The following is a 26,912-nucleotide window of genomic DNA, read 5'->3' as shown; positions in this document are numbered from 1 at the left end:
TTCTTCATATTTATAAGTGCATACAATTTACGACAGTTAAAAATTTAGGAACAACAATATGAGGGAAAATATAGCGGCATGCTGCAGCAAGTACATCGCACTGTGGCACTGTGTAGGATCTGAGGTCCTCACAGCAGTGGTTAGGAATGGTCATGAACTCCGTGGTTCTAGCCCGCAAGTGAACTATACCGACCGACCGACCGCCGCTTGTCGGCGAAGTTGGTACCAAATTCTTCGGTTAGAGGATGTCGCGTGGTCGGCACAAAGAACACCCACGGCGGTTAATTTCGGTTTTCTAAACCGGAGCCGGCATTTCCATGAAATAACTCCTCAAGTATCCTCACGAGGCTGAGTGGACCCCGTTCCAGACCCACTACTTCTCAGAAAATGTGGTAACGCCGGGAATCGAACCCGGACTTCTGGATCTGTAGCCAGGAACTCTGACCACTAGACCACAGAGAAGATGTAGACTGCTGAAAATCAACCGAAGTTTCGGAGGAACATGTAGCCTCGATCTTCAATGTCGAAGGATGAGCCAGGCAAGGAACCAAGTATAAAGCAGGTAACAAGCGGTCGTTTGACTTTCAGCGGACTGAAGGGTGTTATATACCAGAAAGAGGACTTTCTGTGTCACATTTTGATCGCTTTCAATCGTTAGTATAGAAATTAAGGATTCACTTCATGAATTTCATGGACAGAATATTGATGCTCACGATATATTTTGAGGGCTTTGAAGAATCACGAAATAAATACCCAGAGCTTGATTTAGATCCAAGCCCTGGGTCACGTTAATTACTATGTAAACAGTGTGGACAGAGGATTGTATCTCATGATCTTGGAAAGTAGGATCCAGAGGACGCTGGCTAGGACGCAGAGGGTGACGCCTCCCCAGCCCAGGTCCAAGCTCCAGGACGTTGTGAACACTCGAGCCGTGAAAATGTCGGCGTCCACTTGCACGTGGGCCAGCACCGCTGAACTAGAAGGCGACACTCCGTCTATCAGCGTGGACAGACCACCGCCAGTGAGCAAACAGTCTGCTGCCGTCTTCTCTGGTTTCTGCTTCGTCTGTTGTCTTTTGAAATGAATGATGGTCAGGGTGAAGATGGCAAAAGTTGCTGGAACATGGATCAGTGTTGAAACATTACAACTTGCGAAATATGAGCTTATCAATTCGTTATCGGTCAGTATGGACAAAATAAATCATATGATTTAATTCGCATGAACAGTTTTGGTGGTGTAATTTCTTGTAATCCCAGACTGGTCGTGTCCTAAGTTGTCAATTATTATAGCTGTTTCTTTTACAATATTTCTCGATGTTGTAAGGTCATTATCATGTAGATTATATACTTGATGCTCTACCGTATTGTTTGAAATGTTTTGTTTTAAAATGTTGCTAAAATCCAAACCAAAAAACTCCGTAGCGTGTATTCCGCAAGTGAACTATACCGACAGAGCGACCGCTTCTTGTCGACGAAGTTAGTGCCAACTTTTACGGATAGAGGGTATCCCGTGGGAAGCTCAAAGGATCCCCACGGCCGTTAATCTCGGTTTTCTAGACCGGAGTAGCTATTTCATAGAAATAGCTCCTCAATTATCCTCATTAGGCTGAGTGGACCCCTTTTCAGACCCATTATTTAAAAAAAAAATTCTGGTAGAACCGGGAAACCCGGGACTTCTGGATCTGTAGGCAGGAACTCTGTTCACTAGCCCACAGATGCGGTCAGAAATATTGCTAAAACTTGTTTGCAATTAGGTCTAAATTTTAGCTGAATTCTGGTTCAAATTTATTAAACCTCTTAGCTTTTTTAACCATCCATCCTCCACGAAAATCACACAAGACTATCTTACACCGAATACCAACAACCTTCACAAATAACATAATCTCTCAGGGGCATAAAGGAAATTCGACGATGTCCTTGTGTGTGTCTGTATTTCCCTTCCCCCTTAATTTTTGAAAAACTAAAAGGAGGATTAGGAGATCATCTTACTGTCTGTGTCTGTATACTCTCCCTCTCCGTAATTTTTTCGTTTTATATTCGATCCGTGTCGTATCAAAGGAAAGCGGACGATTAGCCGTTCTCAGAACTTCAAGTTTTGTCCGCTCATCTACGTCTCAGTTTTCTAGGCGGTCCCTTTCATTCGGATTTTCCGACCAAAATGTTACAATTATTTCTGCTCCATGCATGCTTCATTTTACACCCAAATCATCTTCCTTGATTTTGTTACTTTTATGACGTTCGGCGATGAGTACAAACATGGGGTGTCTCTTCATGTAGTTTTCTCCTTCCTTCTGTGGTCCAGATATTCTCCTCAATCAAATCCCGATATTTTAAGCTCTAGTATACGTACTTTTTTTCATTTTCCAGTTTCAGATAAAGTGGCAGTTTATTTGCAATCATAACCAATTACTTACCGTAATATTAGTCACTAATGTCAGAACAAACCAAGCCCCTTATTTGGAAAGGGTTATTACTAAAAATAAAAGTACCTTGATGATCTTATATTCAGTTTCGTGTTGAAACGAAAGAACAGGAATCTCAAAATGAGACCATTAATTTATTATTTAATGATGTACTCATATATTTAAGCAGAGAATTGGACGACAAACATCTAACATAATTAAAGAAAATTAAAGAAAATTCTTCCACCTCAAAGAGGGGAGATTTGGAATTAAACACTCCACAATTTATTTATGTTTGATGCCACTGTTTTTAACCCACTTCCTCTTTTCCAAAAAAAAATAAATAAATAAATAAAAATTAAAGTAAGCTTATTAGATCACTTTGTTCTCTGTATGTCCGTGTGTCTGTATGTGTATCAATATGTATATCCCTCTTAACAAATTTCGAATGCCTGAATCAGTTTTTGTGAAACTTGATATGTATATCATGACACCTGAGCTCATCTCAACCATGTACTTTATAAATTACTTCCATTAATAATACCAACATTCAAACCTCTCAAAACATGTAGTGAGAGTGAGAAGAGGGGATAGATGAATGTATGCACTAGAAGACGGATAAAATAAATCATGGACTTAAATCAGTGCAACAGGACGCTAAAATATAACATTATTAATAGTAGTCATACTAGAAGCGTATACCAATACATGAATTGTAAACGTAAACTATTACATTGCAATGCCAATATAAATTTTAATAAGACATGTTTGAAAAAGACAAGGCATGCAATGAACTAGTTTTTCGTGGATTGGATCAGCACCTGAAGATGGCACATTTGTGCCGAAACATGTAGTGAGAGTGAGAAGAGGGGATAGATGAATGTATGCACTAGAAGACGGATAAAATAAATCATGGACTTAAATCAGTGCAACAGGACGCTAAAATATAACACTCTCAAAATGTATTGTTTTGTTGATTTCATTAGGCACGCATACTAAAGTTTTCTGTCTACTTTTCGTTATCAGACACTTAAATTATAACGAAATCAAAGTAGAGGAGTAGTTATTTCTAGAACTTCTTGTTAAATATGTATCAGGGTGACGCCCCTATACACAAAAAGCCCGGGGCGACGCCCTGAACCTCCCTGGCTCTACTGCAACCCTCGTCTTTTGCGTAGGGTTAGCAATGTAAGTTCGTTCGTCGGAATAAAGATCTATATTTATATTTAAATATAATTCCCAGGGCCTAATAATAAATATGTCAGTCACAGGAGCAGCGCAGTATAAGGCATGAACTATCTTTGCCCGCTTGGAAACCGAGATCGTGGGTTCGAATCCCACTCAGGGCATGGTTGTTTAGTCTGTGTGTATGCGTTTTTCTGTGTATGTGTACAGGTAGAGGCCTTGCGACGAGCTGATCACCCGCCCAAGGAGTCCTACCGAATGTCTAATTTAGAAAAAGCGAGGTGAACGGAGAAGTTCATGGAGGTAGGCCTAGACCCACTGGGGCTGTAGTGCCAAGGAAAAAAAATAATAAATATATCAGTCACAGTAGCCGCGCGGTATAAGGCATGAATTGTCTTCGCTCGCTCGGACGCTGGGATCGTGGGTTCAAATCCCACTCAGGTCATGGATGTTTGGTGTATGTGTGCGTTTATTCTGAGTTTGTGTTATCCTGCGTTTAGGTAGTGGCCTTGAGACGAGGTGATCACTCTTTCAAGGCGTCCTACCAACTCTGAAAAATGATTACGGAAATGAATAAGAGGCCAGAGCCCTGAATGGGCTGGAAGAATAATTAAAAAATAATAGTAATAAATGTTCAAGTGATTAAAACGAATTTATTTAATAAATTTATTAAAGCCTAAATATATGTTTTAGGTGTCTTTGTGCTCGAGAATCAGTTCCTTCGTATTTAGAATTCTCAACAACTATGTCAAGGGCTTTTCAGTAGGGAATATCCAACGCTTTTTAATATAGAAAATTATAATCTCAAAATGAACAAACTATGCAGAAATGGCTATTTAATCGTTCATCGATACAATTCTTTCCATGGATCATTATTGCAGTGCGAAACAGACGTACCGGTGTCATCTTTTAAATCATCCAACCGTGTGTCTTCATATGAACAAATATTTTCAGAAGAATTTTTTTTTAATTCAAATTAAGCATAGTGTAATATCAAAACAATAAGTTTGTTCTGAAAATCCCACGTTTTCCTTCTCAGAGAGTGCATGTAGGCGGAGACCCTGTGAAGGAAGAAAATCAATAAGGTTCTGTCTTGTGATGGACTAAAATTGGGTCGTCTATCCTGCAATCTGGGATTTGGCAGCGGATAATCAGGAATTGTTGCACGCTTAGGGTTTGTTATTCTGGTAACAATAGAGATGTCACATGATAAAAAGTAAAAAAATAAAGGTATCCCTGTAACAGGCCATGGAGGCCCATAGCGTTGTGAGATGTTGAGGGTCCCACATTTTCTAGACAATCGGCTCAAAGATGGCAGTAAAGTTGTCAGCCTTACGTGCCGGCCGCCCTTTACCCACAAGAATACTCCTGGTACTCATTTCTGTTAGAGGCTGAGTCGACTCCAGGGCCAAAGTGCGGCTGGAAGGATTAGGTCAACTGAAAAAATCCAATGACCTCATCGGGATACGATCCCGCGACCTTCCGGGTTGTAGCATAGTGCCTCAATCACTACGCTACTGCGTGCCCCCAATGTCATATGTGTCATATGATACGAGTATACAATTTCGTATCAGTGTCGGAAACATATGAATATCGACACCACTTTAGAATTGTCTAAATTTGCTGAAGTACTATACATAATTAATTTCAGCCTTAAGAGTATAGACTTTCTGCATTTATTTGCATTATAAATATTCATACTTAAACATAAATTATGATCAAATTATAGGATTTGTGGTTCTCACAGCTGTTGTTACATTGAAAGTCAGCCGACCTTACGGAGGAACATATCACCTCCATTTTCAGGGTCGAATAAGCCGAGAAAGGAACCAACATGAAAGCAGGTGTAAAGCTCCTCCGAAACGTCGGATAACTTTCAACGGACTTCTCTGGGTTATGTCCCAGAAGACAGCACTCTTCTCTTGCAGTCAATTCGTATTTCTAACTAGGAGTTTCTAAATTCTTTGACTAGTACACAGACCGTCACGGTGGATAGTGAGCCTGCTTCATACTCTCGAGGTCCTAAGTTCAAATTTCATCATCGAGATTAGTTATCCTAACACGTTTCTCGTGGTTTTCCTCAGTACCTCAAATTATGCTCCTCACTTTTCCTTCCACTGCATTTCCAATTCATTATTCACGATTCATCCTATCCTATCTTGAAAGGGGTATTAAATGAACTTGAATAAATAAATATATTTAAATAATAAATGCAGTCTCAAACAGTGTAAAGGACCTATTCTTTATCAAGCCTGTTCCAAATTAATATAAGTATTTTTTCCAAGGCCTTCCTCGATCTCGGAGTGGTTAAGTTCTGGTGGCGTGGTTGGTTGAGGCCTTATGTTACAACCTGGAAGGTCGTAAGTTCGAGTCCCGATGAGGTGGATTCTTCAATTGATCTAATCCTTCCGGCAGCACTATGGTCCTGCGGTCGACTCAGCCTCTAACAGAAATGAGGAAACTGCGTGGAGGGTAAAGAACCGCCGGCGCGTAAGGCTGACAACCTTAACGCCATCTGTGAGCCGACTGTCTAGAAAATGTGGGAGCCTTTACGTCTCACAACCCTACGGGTCTTCACAGCCTGCTATAGGAAGAGCTTTAAAAGTGCAAAATCAAATTCGATATATTTCATCATGTCCAAACGGTTTCTCCAAATTGGTCTGTGTTCATATGTTCCATCTTATACTTACTGTATTGACAGTACAATAGTCCCAGTTACACATCATGTGTCCTCTGTCAGACTGACGCCCTTTGCTAAGACGCTCCGTCTTTCACACACTCCTTCTTGATTGCATATTCCATGCTGACGCGTCCCGAGATAGGCAATAGCCATTTTTTCCTCAAGAAAACCGATTGAATAACATGGCGATATCCATTTGTTCACTTTTTTTGAAAGAAGTTCATACGCGAGACTTGAAGAAGAGGATCAGTGACTGACCTGCCAGCAAGTACATGACGCCTGTGACGAGAACGGCACTGATCTGGTGTTTCAGCACCCCGAAAGCTCCGACCAGCGCCGAGGACCCCAGAATTATGAGGCACACCAGCGCACAAGAGATAGACAGGTTCTGCATCCCTGCAACACAGCAAGTTCAAAATTGTATTCACAAAATATTGAGACCCAACTGAATCTCGGGAACGTTTGCTGTTGTTTAGTTCAGAATTACTTTTCTTCCTGTATCCTATCTATACGTATTGGCTTTTGTATGGTTGTTAAGTGGTCTCTGTCACTAAGGAAACATTGAAAATATTTGAGAACATGGTACATAGGAGATTATTCGGGCCTAAGAGACAGAAAGTAAGGGTAGTATGGAAACAGTTATATCGTTAAAGCAAGTCTCACGTAACTTCGAACAAGGCCAAGAGTAACCTTGAATGCGCAGAAGAAAATTTTCAGACAAGGGGGTGGGTTCGAGGGTGTGAGAAGTGACAGGCGGCCAGTTGTACAGTTTTTCTTCTGCGCATTCAAGGTTACTCTTGGCATTATTCGAAGTTACGTGACATTTGCTTTACGTGTTTACGACTGCTTGACTAATAATAACGGGTTTTGGATTGGATTATTTGATTTATTGACGCCATTTTTGCAATATCTCTTAATCACAGTCAATTACAACATGACTGCCTACGACTCGCTCCATTATGGCTGTCTGCCCTTCTAGCCTTTCTTCTACTGTGACTAACTTACAAATGAATTACGAATGTACTGAATGCGTTCTCAAATCAAAATCAAAGTTACATTGCAGCTGACAATCAGTCAGTCTGTCTTGGTGTCGAGCCTCGTCTGGGGCTCGTGACTAGATATTTATTTTTGATTGAAAGTTACTCTCTTGTTTATGTGGTGCTCAGTATAGCAGATCATGCCCTATCATTTGTAGCTTCTGCTACAACTGCAGTCTAGTCACTTGCACGGTCGTGTGCTTGACAGCCATCAAATTTAAATCTCTTATATTTCCTGTGTCGGGCTTCGCCTAGTTGAATGTCGCGAACATTTTCATTTTCATGATTTTGTATGACTTCTGCTCTTTGCCTGCAATATTTTGTTATATAATCATACACGTATGGAAGTTCTAAGAATGAGTTCTTATCTGAACGGCCGCTTATATAGTTTAGCGGTATCCATGGAAAATTTTGCTTGCATGTATCCATGGAAGTGTTTGTTGAATATTCATTAACACGGAAAAGTTTGTTTTGTACTGAGTTGGTGTCCAGGAATCCACCTCCATGAAAACGTGGTTTGTACCGAGTTTCCTAGAAACGGGACTACATGTCAAAAAAAAACGGCTTCATACTTTGTGTTATTAGGATCAAATCGAGGAGGACGAGATCGGCGTAGTATGTAGCACGAGTTAGGGAGATTATAAACCAATGCAGATATTTCATCAGAAAATTTAAGAAAAGACACCTGTCTCAAAGCGTAGATGGGAGGATAATATTAAAATGGATCACAAAAAGTAGAGGATGAGGTTTTAGACTGGATTCAAGTGATTCAAGCTGGTTCAAACCAGGGAGCAATGGTAGGCTTTAGTGAACAGGATAATGAATTTTTTAGTTCAGAGAAGGCAAGTAATTTCCTACCAGCTAAGCGACAATAAACTTCTCAAGACGGACTCTTCTCAATTAGTTGCTTGTGATACTGGAAGACTATAGACTACCAGATCTTTAGGGATGTAATAAAATGTGAAGTCTCATGAAAGTTACGGTAAACTTGAAGGGAAGTTAATTAAACTTGAGATTAGCTGCAAGTTAATTCTCCTTACAGTTCAGAAACTACTTTTTCTCATTAGTGAGTGTGGATGTCGGCATAAACTAAACACGCCCTATAACGTTTATTTGCAATAATGTTTGACTTAAAACCATTTAAACGGCGTTTTATCCTGTATATTATAATTAACTTACAGAAAATCTTGAGTTATTTTTTTAAAGGTTATAAATAGTTTCGATCACAGTGGCCCCGCGGTCTAAGGCATAAACTGTCTTCGTTTGCTCGAGAGCTGGGATCGTGGTTTCGAATCTCACTCAAGTAATTGATGTTCTTGTGTGCGTTTTTTCTGTCTGTTATCCTATGTGCAGGTATAGGCCTTGCGACGAGATGATCATCAGTCCTAGGGGTCCTACTGTCTGTGTAAACTAAAGAAGAGACCAAGACCCAACACAGGGCTGTAGAGTCATTGATGAATTAATGAATTTCCATCACATTTCTTAAACAAATGAAGAGGCTTATGCAAAACGTAACCATTCTGATGTTTTCGATCTCTTTAATTATCGGAAACCGTGAAAATTCATCGGGCATAAAATGTGTGTTTCTTTGTTCTCTGTAAAATTTTTCGAAACTTTTTGTTTTAAGATATGTTTAACGATTTACGTTCGAGATATGCATAGGAATGCATGCAGAACATCACATAAAGTGTCTGTTACTGGTTCTTTATTTAAACAAAAGTGGAATATCTCAGCAAATTTTGACGAAATTCCTCAATATAAAATTTTATGTAACCCATTAAGTGATCTCGAGTTGTTACGGATGTATAGACAGCAATGGCGAAGCCAGTAGACGCATTTTACAATAGAAATATTGTCCTCATATATATATATGTATAGTTAAATTGGCATAATGTGCTGGATTAATATAATAAGCATGTCAAGGCCGTGTCATAGCTCAAGCGGTTAGTCGCTGGCTTCCCACCGCGGCGGCCCGGGTTCGATCCGGTTCTGGTCAAGTGGGACTTGTGGTGGACAAAGTGGCGTTGAGGCAGGTTTTATCCGAGTACTTCGGTTTCCCCTGCCAATCTGCATATATATATGCATGCTTTGCTTATCGGTGTGCAGAATTTCTGTATGGGTCGAAGAACTTTGTTGTCTGCTATCTCCTGTCCAACAGAAACTTATGATTTACTGCTCTCAATCCAAAATCTTCAAGCGTGTGTAGAGAATTAATCAAAACAACTACCACATGCTCCATACCATTAAACGCTATAGGCAAATATTTGCGGCCACGGCTTGGACAGCCAAGAATTCGGGGTTCGGTTCTCGGCAAGAGCAAAATATTTTCTTCTTCTCATTATCGTCCCCTACTCAGTGTTTTATTCACTTGATGTCGGAGACCCTTTCTCAGGGTTTAATGTGGCCGGGGCGTGAAGCTGACCACTCGCTTCCATCTAGTTCCGTTGTTATGAATAAGTGGAACTAAATCTAAAATCTCCGTAAGTCTTCGTGGTGTAGTGATAAATTAATTAAGCGCAGAAATAGCTTCACATTTTATTTAACAAAAGCTCTCCGTATCTTAACTACACATACATTTTTCATCGAACAGTAGGATAATTGACCTTTCATGGAAGTGAGCCCTTCTTGAAAAGCCACAAATTGTCCAGCTATTCAAGAAATTTCCAGCATTTTATGGAACCCGAAGGTTCATTACCGTCTTCAAAATAGCTTTCCAGCTGTCCCTATCTTGAGTCAGATAAATCCAATCCATACCATCCCATCTTATCTCTCTGAAATCCATTTTAATACTGTCCACCCACCTACGCACTATGTGGGTCCTTTGTCACCACGGCACGGCGTTTCCTCAGGTTGCGGATAGAGGAAATTGTAAATACAGTAGAACTCGGTTATAACGTCATCAAAGGGACCTAAAAATAGTGTCGTTATAAACGAATGTCGTTGTAACCGAATTTGGCACTTCCACAGTAGCCTTATGTTAGTCACGTAAAAATCTACCAAAACCGAGTTAAAATGTTGCATTTTTTAGGGAAATACGTAGTTAAGTACAGACTAACGTAACATTAACGTGGAATTGCCCAAATGTGTAATATCAAAGACATATTACAGCGCTTTTCACTGACAATACACACCGCACTAATACTGTATATTAAAGGTAGGCCTACTCACCAAATTACAGTAGATTACATCAATTGTTGTGCCTTACTGTACCTAGATACGAGTACAGTAATCAGTTATCTTCATCTGTTTCCTGTTACTTGTCCAATACACACTTTCTAAATTACGTTCAATGTCCATGTCAGAGAAATTCAGGAATGAAAATGACGTTACATACGAGGTTGATGCATTTGTGCATGTCGTACTAAGCAAGGTATAAAAACAGTTGCTTTATGAGGAATTAGTTCGTACCATTGAATATTTGACGCAATAGACAAGGTGTCGCAGAAACCGATGTTGCTATAACCAAGTTTTACTGTATAGTGAATAAGCAGCTGCGGACAGCCGAAAATGTGTGATCCTCCAGCTTGGTGGTTGGGCATGAAGCTAACAACTCCTCACAGTAAAAAATAAGCTTGTTATGAAAATGTTCAAAAAGTCTCTGACCTGTGGATAAACGAACTAGGCTAAAGTAAATGTATATGACGATAATTTATGATTGATTAATTAGAAATGATTCGGAAAGAAGCAGTCGTGGCCTCTTCCGAAGTAAACTTTCTGCATTCTTCTGGAAGCTCTGAGGAAAAACATTAAAATCATAAGAATATTTGGTGTCTCGTCCGAAATTCGAACCGGGTAAATCTCGAATACGAAGCAGAAACATTTCCACTGTCTTTTCTATCTCGTTTCAAAATGGCGGAGAGAATGAGAGGTGTAGAGCTGCCTCCTACAATTGTCCTCTAAATATTCTAGAGCCGCAGTCTGAGCCGCGGTCAGTTTTACGAGGGTAGAAGCGAGCGCTCTAACAATGAATAAATAATGAAGTCAGCAGGACCGAGGTTTCACTTCTCGCTTTCTCCTCCAATGAATATTTCAGTGCTTTGAGCTACAAGTTTGTGTCCTTTCTCATGTTTACTCCTGATCGAACAAAAACAACGATAGTTACTATAGGTTTCTGACGATGGTGTATAACATTTAGAGAATCCCCACGGTCATTAATTTCGGTTTTCTAGACCGGAGCCGCTATTTCCTTGAAATAGTTGCTCAATTATCCTCACGAGGCTGAGTGGACCCAGTTCCATATCCACTACTTCTCAGAAAATCTGGTAGAGCTGGGAGTCAAACCCGGACCTCTGGATCTGTAGGCAGCAACTCTGCCCACTTGACCACAGAGGAGGTCACCAAATTATATGTAATGTTTAAAACCTCGGTAATCTCGAAATTCTCACAGCTTATTCTGTTCAATATGACAGGTTTATGGAAGTGTTGCATAGCTCCCAGCTGTTCAGTATGAATTGCTAATCTTTTTCGTGATATACGAATATATACGTATATATATTGTAATAGTAGGTCTGTATAGCAGGCTAGGTCTGTAAATGAAAATCATTCTTTCTTGCTTAGGACAGAGAGAGAGAGAAAGAGAGCTAACTGCAGTTTCAGAAGGCATAACCTGCTGCAGAAAACTGAATTGGCAGAAAACCTCTGTATATCTTGTAGAAATATTACTTTGTACGGTTCAGTGGCAAAGAATGGACAGAGGCCATGGTGACCTGTACGCCATGACAGTGTGGATATACTCGTGTTGAAACAAAGGCGTAACAAATGCAGAGCCTCTACAAAAAGAACAACCCCTCCCTCGTCGAAGAGGGAGGCCCCAATTCTAATCACATACATGTCTAGGGAGAAAAATTTTTGGTAATGGATCTTGAGAACACCGAAACCACGAATGACTGTGCTGTGGGAGGCCATCAGCAATCTAACCGGCCCAACGACCGAATAAAACCAGACAGTTGCGACCGTGAGAAGTTGAGAGACAGTAGACTGCCGGTAAGGACATGACTATAGCAGCTAAGGAATTTGCATGGTTGAGAGCCGTTACCAAGCAACGACTGATGAGGACATAGAAGACTTTATGTGTGCTGCAGTACAGTGATTTGTTAAGTGTTTAGAGCCTCGAAAAGTATATAATGAGATATACAAAATGATATTGAGTATTAACACCTTAAGATCGGTTCTATAATCAATCAATTGTTGTTTCGACGGCTCTTAAAAATACTTTTAATATAAGATGCATAACCGGATGCAAAAATAAAGATATTTGCAAAATGATTATTCTTGTTTGTGAAGAGAATTTGTATTTCAAATCATTCAACAAAACTTCTTTAAAGTCGACGATTCTGTTATAACTAATCCACAATCGTGATCCGAAGAAGGAATTATTGCAGTGAACAAGACCAAAGAAATGCTTTGCACCGTTTTCATGGAAACAGAGGTTAAAGCAAAATGTAATTTAGCAGAACGTGATCCATAGCGACTAGAACTGCTATCAGGACTCACAGCATGCATCGTAGGAGTAAAGACATTTTGCTCTTTGCCAATCGTAATGGAAACGCCATCTTTCCGTCAAAAACGTGTAAATTAAAACGGAGTTACCAGTCTCTAAACCTGCCTTTCCACAGCTAAAAAGTATATGACTTTGTTGTTAAATGTTATTATTTTGTGCAAGCTTCCGGTCTTGTCTAATGTGACGCCGTGCAGCTCGGTAGGTTAGTACGGGTGTCAACATTTTGGAGGGACCTGTTTCCTCCAGTGTCAGGGTTACCCAAAGTACGGAAATTTTCAAGAAGCCACCTGAAGATGGTGACAGCAAATTTTCCTAGATTATTACAAAACTACACGGCGTCGTATCTCGGAAGACCGGAATCTTGATACACACCGATATGAGGAACAAAGATGTCATACTTGCCCGTGACGGTGGCCGAGCGGTCTAAGGCAGGCTCTGTCTTCGCTCGCTCGGAAGCCGGGATCGTGGGTTCGGATCGGTTTCCTGTGAGGTACGAACTGAATCCTTATATATTATTCTTATACACTGCCGGTCACGGTAGCCCAACGGTCTAAGGCATGTACTGTCTTCGCTCGCTCGGAAGCCGGGATCGTGGGTTCGGATCTGTTTCCTGTGAGGTACGAACTGAATTCTTATATATTATTCTTATACACTGCCGGTCACGGTAGCCGAGCGGTCTAAGGCATGCACTGTCTTCGCTCTCTTGGAAGACGAGATCGTGGGTTCGAATCCCACTCAGGGCATGGATGTTTGTGTGCGTTTTTCTGTGTTTGTCTACAGGTAGAGGCTTTGCGACGAGCTGATCACCCGCCCAAGGAGTCCTACCGAATGTGTAAGATCCAGAAAAACCGAAGTGAACGGAGAAGTTCATGGAGGTAGGCCTAGGATGTCATACTTTATTCCTGTTAAGTTATACACTCATTTCACGACAATTATGTATGTCTTTATTTGTATTACTCTTAGTACTCACACGCTGCAGTATAGTGTTCAGCAGTCCTGGTTTGTATTTCCGAGGTCCCAAGCTCGTGTCTGAGGCAGGAGGCCTCATATCCTGGCTAAAATTTAGCCTGATCTTCCTTAGTCTCTTCACGCATATTTTAGGATGGTACCTTGAAATATGCGGAGATTATATCCTTCGAAATCCGAACAATCGATGCTACATAACATATAGGCCGCGCCATAGCTCAAGCGGTTAGTCACTGGCTTACCACCGCGGCGGCCCGGGTTCGATCCAAGGTCTGGTCAAGTAGGATTTGTGGTGGACAAAGTGGCGCTGGGGCAGTTTTCTCCGAGTACGTTGGTTTCCCCTGCCAATTTTCATTCCACCAAATTCTCCATCATCATATTCACCCGGGGCATGCTACAATAGGCGAAACAGTGGCCGCCGTGCCGATTGGACCCAGTTGGACTCCCCCCCCCCACTAAGCGAATTAAAAAAAAATTACGTAACATATGCATTTAGTTAGCTTACCTCTGTTCGTATAATACTCGTAATTATTAATATGGCTGTACAGCCCTTTGTTGGGCCTTGGCCGCTTTTTTTCAGTTTCTTGGTCCCATACACAGCCGATAGGACTCCTTGGACGGGGGATCAACCCGTCGCAGGCCTCTACCTACAGGCAGAGCAGCATAAACACAGAATAAACGCACACAGACATCAAACCCTTGAGTGAGATTCGAGTCCATGATTCCAGCATTCGAGAGAACGAAGAGAGTTTATGCCTTAGATCATTTGGCCACTGTAATCGGCTTCTGTATAGTAATGTTTCGTTCACTTCAACTGACTGTAGGATCACTATATTTATGTGAGTAATGAATTGCAGTATAAGGAATGTCGAAGTAAACCTTCAAGTCCTGTTTTAATTATGATCTCCGCATTTTGCTGGATGAACAAAAAGCCCTATCAATATAACCTACTCCCAGGAAGAGATTCGAATGCAATCTTCCCAGATATGAAGCAGGGTTAGTCATTCTATGGAATTTAATATATATATATATTTCTCATGCATATGACCAACACCATTACTTTAATGAACATAAATATAATGTAAATTATTATTAGGTAGTATCATTTGGTTCAATCTCTTCTTGCAGTTTTCTTCGTTTTTTCGTTTATGATCTCTTTGTTAGGAGACCATAACTTTTTATAGAACAAAATCTGTCGACATTCTTCGGTGTTTCGTAGATTGTGAAACATTTAGTTCGTGAATCATTCACTGTGCGGCGCCACGGTGATAAGTTAAAAGAGAATTTGACAGTGGAGTACGTAGTTCTATGATAGTCATAATTCACAAAGAGTTACAATATTCCAGTACAGTTTTTTAAGGAACTCCCCCAACCCATCGGTGAAAAGAAAGAACGCTTTTATAAGGGATTATATAGACATCGGGCCTGAATTGTCCTAAATGTCACATAATGAAATCTAGAGAAGCTTAAAGAAATGACTTTATCATATTTTCGAATCTCGGCCGGTACGACGACTACCTGACTGATGTGTTTCGTGGATTTTCTAAATCCTTTCGGAAAAATGTCACGATAATATTTTGAAACAAAACAATGTTCTCTTCCTCTCACAGCCCTTCCAATTCATTATTCATTAATCATCCTTACATTCGATGCTAAATTTTCTGAGCTATAGACAACCTCATTAAATAAATCATAAATGAGTAAAGCAAACATGTTTATTGAAACTCCGAATCAGAAGTCTAATTGCCTTGAAGATTTAAAGTACTCTCTAATTAAAAGCAATGAATGCTTTGACGTTTGACATGTGTAATCTTAATAACGCTGTTGTCGCCGTGAAGGGGAGACTGAACAGTAATTCTCCTGACAACCCCTTTCAGTCTGCTTTCCGATATTAATTTTCCTTGACTGCAACCGCCCACAGTAAAGTAACTGCTTTCACACGGACAAAACTGAACTAATGCTCAAGGCATGCTCCTCTCAAAGCACAAGAAACAGTTTACAGTTGATTGTTTCATAATTATGTAGTGATCATGTATCAGCTGCGATGGTTACATAGGTCCGTATGAAACCAGAACATGTTTGAGACCCAACGGCTTGGCGTAGAGGTAATGTTGGCTTCGAATCTCGGCCAAGGCATCGACTCAATTGACTGAGGGTGTTCTTGATTTTCCTCAGTCTCTTCATGCAAATGCCAAGATGGCACCTCGATTACGCCACGACCGATCCCTTGTACATCCCTTCCAAATTATTATTCACGTTTCATTAGGGGTAGTTTCAGTAAGTAAGGCAAAAAGTTGTAGAAGTAAATAAGTAAAATGGTTTGAAAATTATCTTTAACAGATAGATAATATGAAGGAAATTGTAGCCTATTTAAAGGCACTGTCTTGGAAGTGGCATAAACGCGGAAAATTTGATCAGGGACTGTCCTGACCAAATTTGAAATACATGGCCTAAGAAATATAAGTTTAGTGTGCTACCACCCGGCTAGCCTGTTTCGACACAGTTGTAAGGTTACATACGTGAACTGAAGTACGTGTACAACGGCGAGGTTGTGTCTCTTAGTCTGCATGTTTCATCTCTAGAGATACTAAACAGATTTTGGTAAAGTATTATATTGGACTGCAGTCATAATGTCAAGCGAATTGGATTTGTATTCTTTTCATTTCCATATAATACTAAATTTACACAAAACTCAAATTCGTTAGCAAGATCTACACGAGGATTCTAAAGGGTTCTGACGGTGTATAACACTCAGAATTACTGGGTTTTCGGACTTTGACCATAAAAAACTAGATCTACACTTTTTATTTTAGGCATTCTTATATGGCGAAAGGTCGCTTCTGTGGTCTAGTTGTCAGCGTTCATGGCTACAGATCCAGAGGCCCGGGTTTGATTCCCGGTGCTACCACATTTTTTCTGAGAAGTAGTGGGTCTGAAACGGGGTCCACTCAGCCTCGTGATTATAATTGAGGAGCTATTTCAAAGAAATAGCGGCTACGGTCTAGAAAACCGAAATTAACGTCCGTGGGGATTCGTTGCGCTGACCACGCGACACCCTATATCTGCAAAAGTTAGCACTAAACTTCGACGAAAAGCGGTCGTCGCTCGGTCGGTAGTTCTCTTGCGGACTACAGGCCACGGAGTTTGTTTTGTTTTTGGTTTTTTATGGCGAATATCTGAAAAAATGTAAAGATATGCATGATTTTGCTGTCATATACATGTATCTTGATATGCAGCAATATATTTGAACCATAAATAAATATCAAGTACATTACACGTGGAAAAATGTATTTGATATTAAATTACCTCTATTTATGTACCTTTGTCTCAATGTTACAAGTTTCCGTTTTAAAAGAAGTTTCCTGATCATAACTCTATACGCGATCCTAACCTCTCCATGCGAGCTACAAGCACGGCCATGCGGTATGTATACTTCCACTCAGACAGTATCCAAAATGGACAGAGCCAATAAAGATACCGAATAACTTGACTCCTAATGAAGATACATGGGAACTGACTGCGGTGGAAAGTGTGAAAAAGTATTTTGTCGTGTTAGTAGATCTCTATATATGTCCTCTTGGGGCGCGCAGACACCCAGACCTGTACTAGGCTACAAGCTACGACCATAAACTACAAAATGGTACATAACTCATAATGTCGCCTGACGCAAATACCCCATATATCGCATATTCGTACAGTTAAATTATCTGACTGCATGGAAGCTTAGGCTTTCTTGAAATTTTGATAGTTTTACTGGTGATAAGAAGCCCCCTCTCTTCTATGGAGCTTGATATTTAATTATCCTGTTTACCGTATCCTGAGTCATATTAATCTACCCGACGCACTGTTTGTCTAATGTCAATTTTAATATCATCCTTCAAAATTTCCTTGTGTCTTCAATTGCTCTAGTTTATTCCTCTTTTCAGATGAAAATACTGTATATATTTCTTATCTGTTCCAGGCACATTAAATACCTCTCCAATGCATGCTAAATGCCCCACCCTTTTCTTGATTTCAATTCAATTCAATTCAATTCTTTATTATTAATGTGCCGAGTCAACAGCCCCAAGGCCAATTACAGACTCAGCACAGTGTAGATGACTGAATTACATTACATAGAAACTTATTAAAAGTCAAATACAAATTACAGTTAAATAATTGGAAGAAATAATAATGAATAAAAGTAAAAGTAAACAAACAAATAAGTGATAATTATAACAGTAATAATAATTCCATTATCATTTGATCATATTAATAATATTTTATAAGAAAAAAGCTATCCCTGTAACAGGCCGTAGAGACATCTGTGAGACGACGAGGCTGCCAAATTTTCTAGATAATCGGCTCACAGATGACTGTGAGGTTGTCAGCCTTATGTGCCGGCCGCCCTTTAACCCCAAGAAGATTCCTGGTACTCATTTCTCTTAGAGGCTGGGTCGACCCCAGGGCCACAGTGCGGCTGGAAGGATTACGTCAATTGAAAATTCCAGTCCAAAAAACCGATGAGGTAACTGGATTCTTTTCAGTTGATCTAATGGTTCCAGCAGCAATATTTCCCTGGGGTCGACCCAGCCCCTAACAGAAATGAGTACCTGGAATCTTCTTGAGGGTAAATGGCGACGGCGCTTAAGGCTGACACACTCACCGCCATCTTTGAACCACCTGTCTAATATTTTGAAAAGAGTAAAATGTATTAATGTCCTCATTATGTAATTCCTTCAACTTTCTGTTACTGTCTGTCTCGTAGGTCCAAATATTCTCGTAAGAACCCTATTTTCAACAAACCTTAGTCTATGTCCTTCCCTTAGAATGAAATACCTAGTTTTATAGCCGTAAATGTTTCAAGTGACGCTATATTTTTAGAGAAATAGGATTGTGCGATATAGACTGGATTGATCTGGCTCAGGATAGGGACAAGTAGATGGCTCTTGTGAACACGCTAATAAACCTTCGGGTTTCATAAAGTGTTGGGAATTTCTTGAGTAGTTGCACAAATGGCAGCTTCTCAAGAATGGCTCATCTCCATGGAGTTAGTTAAAACTTTTGTCTCAGTATCTGAATTTTTATGTCTTAAATGGTAGAAGGGAAGACATAAGATTTTAAACCGAATACCTTTTATGGTAATACCATACAACGTATTGTTTGTTGTCTCGGATATGTTCAACACAGGGCTGAAGAGATTTTCGGAAACTGGATCGGTCCCAGTTATCAGCCGCAAGGGGGGGGGGCGTCCTTCTTATTCAGGCCCTTTCGAAAAAACTAATATCGATTATTGGACCAGATTTTTGACCGGCCCCAATATGGTTATTAGCCCTGTGGTAATCGCAGGCAAGAATGACTGTGCTGACGAGGATCAGCAAAAATTTAGTGGTCAGTCCGTCAGCTGTTTCGTAGTGTCGATGGATTTTAGGATTATTTACACGTCACAGACAATGAACAGTCTCCAATATAATGAGACCGTAATATAATCACTATATTGTCCTGGTATGACAAACCAACCAGTGTCATAAACCTTCAGAGAATTACTGAATAAATTGTTTAACATCCATCAGATGCAAGGAGTGAATACAGAGACCACACTCACGGTGTTGCCAGTCCGCTCTTCCTTCATCGCCCTTGACCATCTCGGGGTCCAGGTAACTGACGCACTGGATCTTAGTGAACCCGGCTCTCTGGAGCAGCTGCCTCTGTTCCTCTGCAATCAGACAGGGACGAGTCACAACAGCACATATTGACCTCATTTCCGGCCCTAACCGGCGTGTTTATTTGGGTTTAATTTTGTGTGTCATCGTTCTGTATGTGTCTAATTATGTTTATGTATACTTATGTGTGCCGGTCACGGTAGCCAGGCGGTCTAAGGTATGCACTGACTTCGCTCTCTCGGAAGCCGAGATCATGGGTTCGAATCCCACTCAGGGCATGGATGTTTGTGTGTATTTTTCTGTGTTTATGTACAGGTAGAGGCCTTGCGACGAGCTGATCACCCGCCCAAGGAGTCCTACCGAATGTGTAAGATCTAGAAAAACCGAAGTGAACGGAGAAGTTCATGGAGGTAGGCCTAGGCCCACTGGGGCTGTAGTGACAAGGGAAATACTTATGTGTACCTATCCCAGTGGCCACTCGATCTGAGGCATCAACTGTCTTCGCTTTGGGATCTTGGGTTCGAATCCCACTCAAAGCATGGATATCAGTTTACGTTTATTCTGTGCTTGTGTTAAATAGCGGCCTTGCGACAGGCTGATCCCCGTCCAAGGAGTCCTGCTTCTGTCTAAGATTAAGAAACTGAAGTGAAATTCTCCAAGTGGGGGTAACAGAATAAGAAGAAGAAGGAAAAATACTTCAGTCTTCTGTGTTAGTGGCTGTATTTCTATGCTTGTTTGGATATTTATGTGTTTACTTTTTGCATTCCTTTTTTCATTCAAATTTTGTAGAATCACCATCAGACATATGTCTATGTATCTGGTGGTTGGTTGGGCCCAAGTGAGTAAACGTTTTACCTGAGCACGGAGGCAGAGCGCAGCCTCCGAAACGTTTTTTTTTAATTAAAACAGGACAATGGATAATGTCATAAAAGTAAACAGCTCTACCCATATGAATATGATTACAATACACCACTTCCACCTGAAGACGACTCTCGTAAGGATCGAAATAGATTATGAAAGTAAGAAGCTTGTAATCTAGGACAATGTCCGCTAGGCCGTTAGCTATGTTGCTTGTGTGACTGCGATAAAGTTCCTTGCTTTTACGAATTATACAGAGAATTGCAGGTATGGGGAGCTTCTGGTTTCTGTCACGGATGTCTCCGTAATCTTTGCGTCTCGCCAGTTAGCTACTAAAGGCCCATAATGCTGCATTGCAGTCGAATTAGCCTGCCAACTGACTGGTACCGCAAACACGGACTACATTTTATGCCGAAAACATTTCCTTTACATCTAAAGACATTGTTTGACGATTTACTGCCTAAATTATGAACAGTCCGTACTGATATTATTGCTCCGTTCGGTACATGACAGCCGATCATAGTGGCCGTATTATGTAAAGGCACGTCCACATTACTCGTGCTCGTGCTCGCCAGCTTGTGCTAGTCGGAAGACTCGTCTGGCTTTTACTTGTGCTCGTAAATCTTCGTCCACACTACTTCAGTTGCTCGCCAGGCTTCGGCGCGTGAGGATCCGTATATTTACTCGTAGTGTGTATAGGCTGTAGTCGTATTTTAATTTATTGGCTATAGTTTTTAAATTTAAAATTAAAAATTTGCTTGTCTCGTGACTTATCATATCGTCCACATTACTCGCGAGCATAGCGAGTCACACGAGCACGAGTAATGTGGGCGCGCCTTAAGGAGCATACTTTTCGAACAGTTCGACGGGCCACCGGCTGGATGGTCGAGTTCGATTCCCGGCAAGAACTTGAGATTTTTCTGTACTCCATGGCTTCCAGACTGGCTCCAGGACCCATCCAGCCACCTATATACCGGGTATAGGTGGTAAAGATGCAGGTACGTGAAATTGGTGAAATTGATCATTCATCTCCATGTATCGCCTATACTTCTGCTCCACCTCCTTCTTCACGGTATAGTGCTTAATTAATTAAGCGCGAGACAACTTTACCTCTTTCTTATCATTCGTTGTTCGAAGAGTGAGATCGTGAGTTCGAATATCGCTCGGGATATGACGTATGCCGCGATCTTCTCCTAATCAGATAAGTCAGATCTAGTTTATTCAAATCTTGGCCGAATCCATCTCAGAAATAACCCACTGGAATGTACCCACATTATAGGGCACAGGGTGCCTGTTTTATATTGGTGTGAGACCTGATCTCTCGCGCTAAGGAAGGATTACAGGGAACAGGGTGCTCAAAAAATATTTGAACCTAGGAGAGAAGAAAATAACAGGATGTTTGAGAAAATTACATAAGAAGGAGCATTCTTCATGAGGTAATAATAGGGCTATCAAACGAAGAAAAATAATATTGGAGGGATATGTATGGTTTATGTGAGAGATTATAAATGCATGCAAAGTTTTACTTCAGAAAACCTGAAAAGGAAAACGCTCTGGAGACATAGGTATAGCTGGGAAGTAAACGGTAAACATTTCCCTGTGCTTAATCAGTTAAGCACTACGCCATGAAGATCGCGGTGTGGTAGTGTAGCTACATCACTCTTAAACGCAGCACTAGATGAAGCTTCACGCACCGGTCGCTTTACCCCCGATGGATAGAACTCCCTGTAGCCATTGGGTAGGACAATTTGTGTGCCCCAGAGCTGGTCTGGACACTGTGAAGTCGAGAAAAATCCCTTGTCCTTACGCAGAATCAAACTCCGGTAATGCAGCCCGTAGCTCGTCCGTATACCACATGAGCTATCGCGTCTTGTATTGACTGGAGAATAATATTAAAATGTAACCTAAAGAAATAGGACGTGATGATAAGACACCCTGGCGAGCTCTAGTGAACACGGTTTTCAAAGAAGCAAATTTCTGACTTACGTAAGTAGTTACAGCTTCTGAAGAGAGACTCTGATACGTGGAGTTTGTGAATAATAAACATTAAATAGCAACCAATAGCCTTCTCTGCCACACCCCAGAATTCTGCATCGTTTTGCTGCTGCTATGACATTGCAGTATGAATCACATTAACTCAAAGTCTTCTGGCTTGTGGCCTCTGAGTTCATAGTTCATGTCAGGTGGGGCTTCTCAACGCGAAAGTTCGGTTCGATCCCGGGTAAAATTCATTCATTACTAGTCAGCTCGACCTATGAATTGGAGGATAATATTAAAGTGACTTGTGGGAACGTGGCCTGGCTGTATTTGCTCGCTTATCATAACAGGTATACGAAGCTGTTTAACTGTCGTGTTCAGCAACGACAGGGAATGTCTAAGTGCCTACTTTTCGCGGAATGCCTTGCAATCATGTAGTCAGGAATATTTGTTCATCGAATGGTCAACCGGGCATGATTGGATTGAAGTGGATTAGGTTGGATTATAGTGAATTGGCTGGTCACGGTAGCGGAGCGGTCTAAGGCATGTACTGTCTCGATTGGAAACCGGGATCGTGAGTTCGAATCCAACACAAAGCATGGATGTTTGGTGTGTGCATGTGTTTATTCTGTGTTTGTGCTGTACTGTGTTTAGGTAGAGGCCTTGCGACGAGCCACCCGTCCAAGGGGTCCTACTGTCTGTAAAATGATCAAAATGAAAAGACACCATAAAGGTACAAGAGGAAGGGATTAAGTAAGTAAGTAAGAAAGTATAGTACATTTGATAAGATGGAATTAGGTTGATTTGATTGGAATGGACTGATCTTTCGGTTGTCCAGTTAGTCACATGATTGGTTAGTTGCTTAAATATTTGGTTACTTAAACGGTTAATCATTTGTCACTTCAATTAATTACTTGTTTGCTTAGCTATTTATATAGTGAATGATCTGGGAAATTGATTAGTTACCTACAAAATTCAAAAGTTCACTTGCCATGTGTATAAGCTTGAATAGCTGCATTTGTTTCTGTGTTGTGACGTAATTAAATTAAAATGAATCAATCCACTTCTACTGAATAGCCCGAATAGTTTCCGCCTGTAACAAAGCAACACGCGTAGCGGACCTCACAAATACCGCGGTGTAATCTGTCTTGCGTCATATTGATCCTTATTGTTTATTTGAACGAACGAAAGGCCAGTTCGAAGAAAAAATCTAAGCGCGGGAGACGCCCTAGTCGCTGCTATCAAAACCACAGACTCGAGTTTGATTCGGTAGCAATATGGAAAATTGTTAACGTTCGCTTTTGCTTTGTCTTAGAGTCAATGGCTTGGGACCTGAATTTAACAATGAATACGGTAGATTAGACATGAGATTACTGTGCGAGTGTGCGATTTGCTCGACTGTTTACTGCAGAAGTAGTTATAGCAGGTCTACATAATTGAAGTCTATAACATATTATTTACCGCCACTGTGGTGTAATGTTCAGAGTTCCTGCCTACAGATCTAGAGGTTTCGGGTTCGATTTTCGGCGCTACCAGATTTTCTGAGAATTAGTGAATCTGAAACGGAGTCCACTCAGCATCGTGAGAATAATTGAGGAGATGTTTAAAGGAAATAGCGGCTCCGGTCTAGAAAANNGCTCCGGTCTAGAAAACCGAGATTAACGGCCGTGGAGATCCGTTGCGCTGACCACGCGACACCCTCTATCCGCAAAAGTTGGCACTAACTTCGCCGACAAGCGGCCGTCGCTCTGTCGGTATAGTTCGCTTGCGGACTAAAAGTCACGGAGTTCAGATTTCTTTATAACTTACTATTTTCATATTACGCATTACGATGCTTGTTTTGTTTTCCAGTGACATGTGTTACTACCCCATACATAGGGCTGCATTTTAGGTCATAAGTTTCAGCGTTCCTAAAGGCTTACTACGGGAGAAGGTATATAGAGGAAGTGGATAAATTCAATAAGAAAAATGTATACGAGTAAGGAGACGAGAGATAGAACGAAACAAAATTGAACCTTGAAGAAAGCAGTCTTCTGGTTCTCACGGTCTCTTCGTTTGCGGATTTTCTTATGTTTCCTTCTACCCTGAAGATGGAGGCGATACCTTCCTCCGAAACGTCGGTTAACACCACATCTACACGGTTCTCACGGTCTCTTCCCTTGCGGATTTTCTTATTTTCCTTTCTACCCTGAAGGTGGAGGCGATATGTTCCTCCGAAACGTCGGTTAACACCACATCTACACGGTTCTCACGGTCTCTTCCCTTGCGGATTTTCTTATTTTCCTTTCTACCCTGAAGGTGGAGGCGATATGTTCCTCCGAAACGTCGGTTAACACCACATCTACACGGTTCTCACGGTCTCTTCCCTTGCGGATTTTCTTATTTTCCTTTCTACCCTGAAGGTGGAGGCGATATGTTCCTCCGAAACGTCGGTTAACACCACATCTACACGGTTCTCACGGTCTCTTCCCTTGCGGATTTTCTTATTTTCCTTTCTACCCTGAAGGTGGAGGCGATATGTTCCTCCGAAANTTAATACCTTTACAGTTCCTCTGCTTCTCAGGTAAACTATATAATGTTCCTGTACAGTCACGAAGAGTGCACTTCTGGACACTGTTACGATCCCCAATCAGGCTGCAAGGTGGCAACAGCAACTTAAATACCTTTACAGCTCCTCTACTCCTAAAGTAAGCTGTACAGTGTTCCTATATAGTCACGAAGAGTGCAGTTCTGCACCCTTGCAGTCCCCTGTCAGGCGTGTGGTGACTGCAACAAACTAAATACATTTGCATCCTGTCTACATCCAAGCAAGCTATGCTGTTCCTGTATACTCACAACACAATTAGCGATATGTTTCGCCTGCTGCAGCTACATTTTCTGGAAAGCAACAGTGTTAACCCTTACTCAGTTACTGACTTATTAGAATTGTGAGTGAACACAATTATGTTTTGAGTAATTCCTGATAAATCGGCTAAGGCGTTTAAAAGGCGATCACGGTCTACAATAGTTGGTTGAGGCATTGTGCTGCAAGCAGGAAGGTCCCGGATTCGAATCCCGATGAGGTCATTGAATTTTTTTCTGTTGACCTAACCCTTCCAGCCGCACTAGGGCCCTGGGGTCGACTCAGCCTCCAACAGAAATGAGTACCAGGAAACTTCTTGGGTGGTAAAGGACGGCCGGCGCGTAAAGCTTACAAACTCACCGCCTTCTGTGGGCTGATTACCTAGAAAATGTGGAAGCCTCGACGTCTCACAAGCCTATGGGCCTCCATGTCCTGTTACAGGGATAGCTTTACTTGCCTTTACATTTTTATGTGCTACTTTTTTGTAAGTGAGGGCCGCGCCATAGCTCAAGAGGTTAGTCGCTGGCTTCCCACCGCGGCGGCCTGGGTTCGATCAGGGGTCTGGTCAAGTGGGATTTACGGTGGACAAAGTGGCGCTGGGGCGCATTTGCTCCGATTACTTCGGCTTCCCCTACCAATCTTCATTCCACCAAATTCTCCATCATCATAATCACCCGGGGCAGGCTACAATAGGCCAATCAGTGGCCACCGTGCCAAGTGGACCTAGTTGGACTCCACTCCCCAATTAGCGAATTAAAAAAATAATTAATTTTGTAAGTGAGAAGTCTTGCAGCGGGCTGTCGGCGAAGTCAATTTACACGCGATGACGCAGAATGAGACCGCGATCAGAGATACTCGGTCCGGTTTGCAGCTACACCCAGCTGCAATTTGTATTTCCATGCTCCATTAATCAGCTGTAAAATATGTACAATAAGCAGCACAAAGACTCTTCCTAAAGAACCCGTCTATTTGTAAGAAATGTCACGTGTCAAAGGCTAACACTAAGGCCGTCCCACCGAAATTCGTGGTCAGGTAGGCATAACTTCTGCTTCGTATTCAGGAGATTCTGAGTTCAAACCTCGACCTCGGGACCATTTACCTTGACTGAGGTTTCAGTCACGTTCCTCCTTGTCTTCGGGCAAATTCCAGGTTAGTGCCTCAAATTCGGCAACGTCTGCTTCCTACCCCACCCTTCTTCGTCCATACACTAATATTATTGACATTTATTTGTGGATTTCTTGACAACGCCCAGGTTAAAGCCCAGGTCAGGTCATGTGGGATTTCTGATGGATAAAGTGGCACTGGGGCAGGTTTTCTCCGAGTACTTCGGTTTCCCCTGACAGTTCTCATTCCACGGACTGGTCCACATTCATCATCATCTATCATCCGGGGCTGGTACAATAGGCCATTAGTGGCCTACGTACCAAGTTGACTCAGTCTCGCCTCACCCCAAGATATTTAAAGAAAGCAAAGTAAATTATCAAGGAATATAAAAGGTAAAAGGTAAAGCTACCCCTGCAACAGGCCGTGAGGGCCCATGTGGTTGTGAGACGTCGAGGCTCCCTCATTTTATGTAGACAATTGGCTCACAGATGGCAGTAAGATTGTCAGCCTTACGCGCCGGCCGCCCTTTATCCCCAGGAAGATTCCTGGTACTCATTTCGGTTAGAGGCTGAGTCGACCCCAGGGCCCTAGTGCGGCTGGTAAGATTAGGTAAATTGAAGAAAAAAATCCACCTAATTGGGACTCGAACCCGCTACTTTGCGGCTTGTAGCATAGTGCCTTAACCAACTACCCTATCGCGTGCCCCTTACTATCTCGGAA

The 26,912-nt window shown here is 41.5% G+C and overlaps 1 protein-coding gene across 1 annotated transcript in view; it reads right to left on the bottom strand.

Annotated features, from left to right (window-relative positions):
- Positions 1-451: 451 nt before the first annotated feature.
- Positions 452-26,912, bottom strand: part of LOC111867695 — a 28,730-nt gene continuing 2,269 nt past the window's right edge. The window contains exons 2-4 of the mRNA XM_023857759.2: positions 19,354-19,464; positions 6,525-6,662; positions 452-1,115 (exon numbers count right to left, since the gene is read on the bottom strand). Of these exons, the coding sequence (XP_023713527.1) occupies positions 796-1,115; positions 6,525-6,662; positions 19,354-19,464 (569 nt within the window). The 3' untranslated portion in view covers positions 452-795. The remainder of the gene's footprint in view (positions 1,116-6,524; positions 6,663-19,353; positions 19,465-26,912) is intronic.

This window comes from Cryptotermes secundus, unplaced genomic scaffold (genome assembly GCF_002891405.2).
Source record: "Cryptotermes secundus unplaced genomic scaffold, Csec_1.0 scaffold1076, whole genome shotgun sequence".
NCBI lineage: Eukaryota > Metazoa > Arthropoda > Insecta > Blattodea > Kalotermitidae > Cryptotermes > Cryptotermes secundus.
This window is presented reverse-complemented; position numbering and strand designations above follow the sequence as displayed.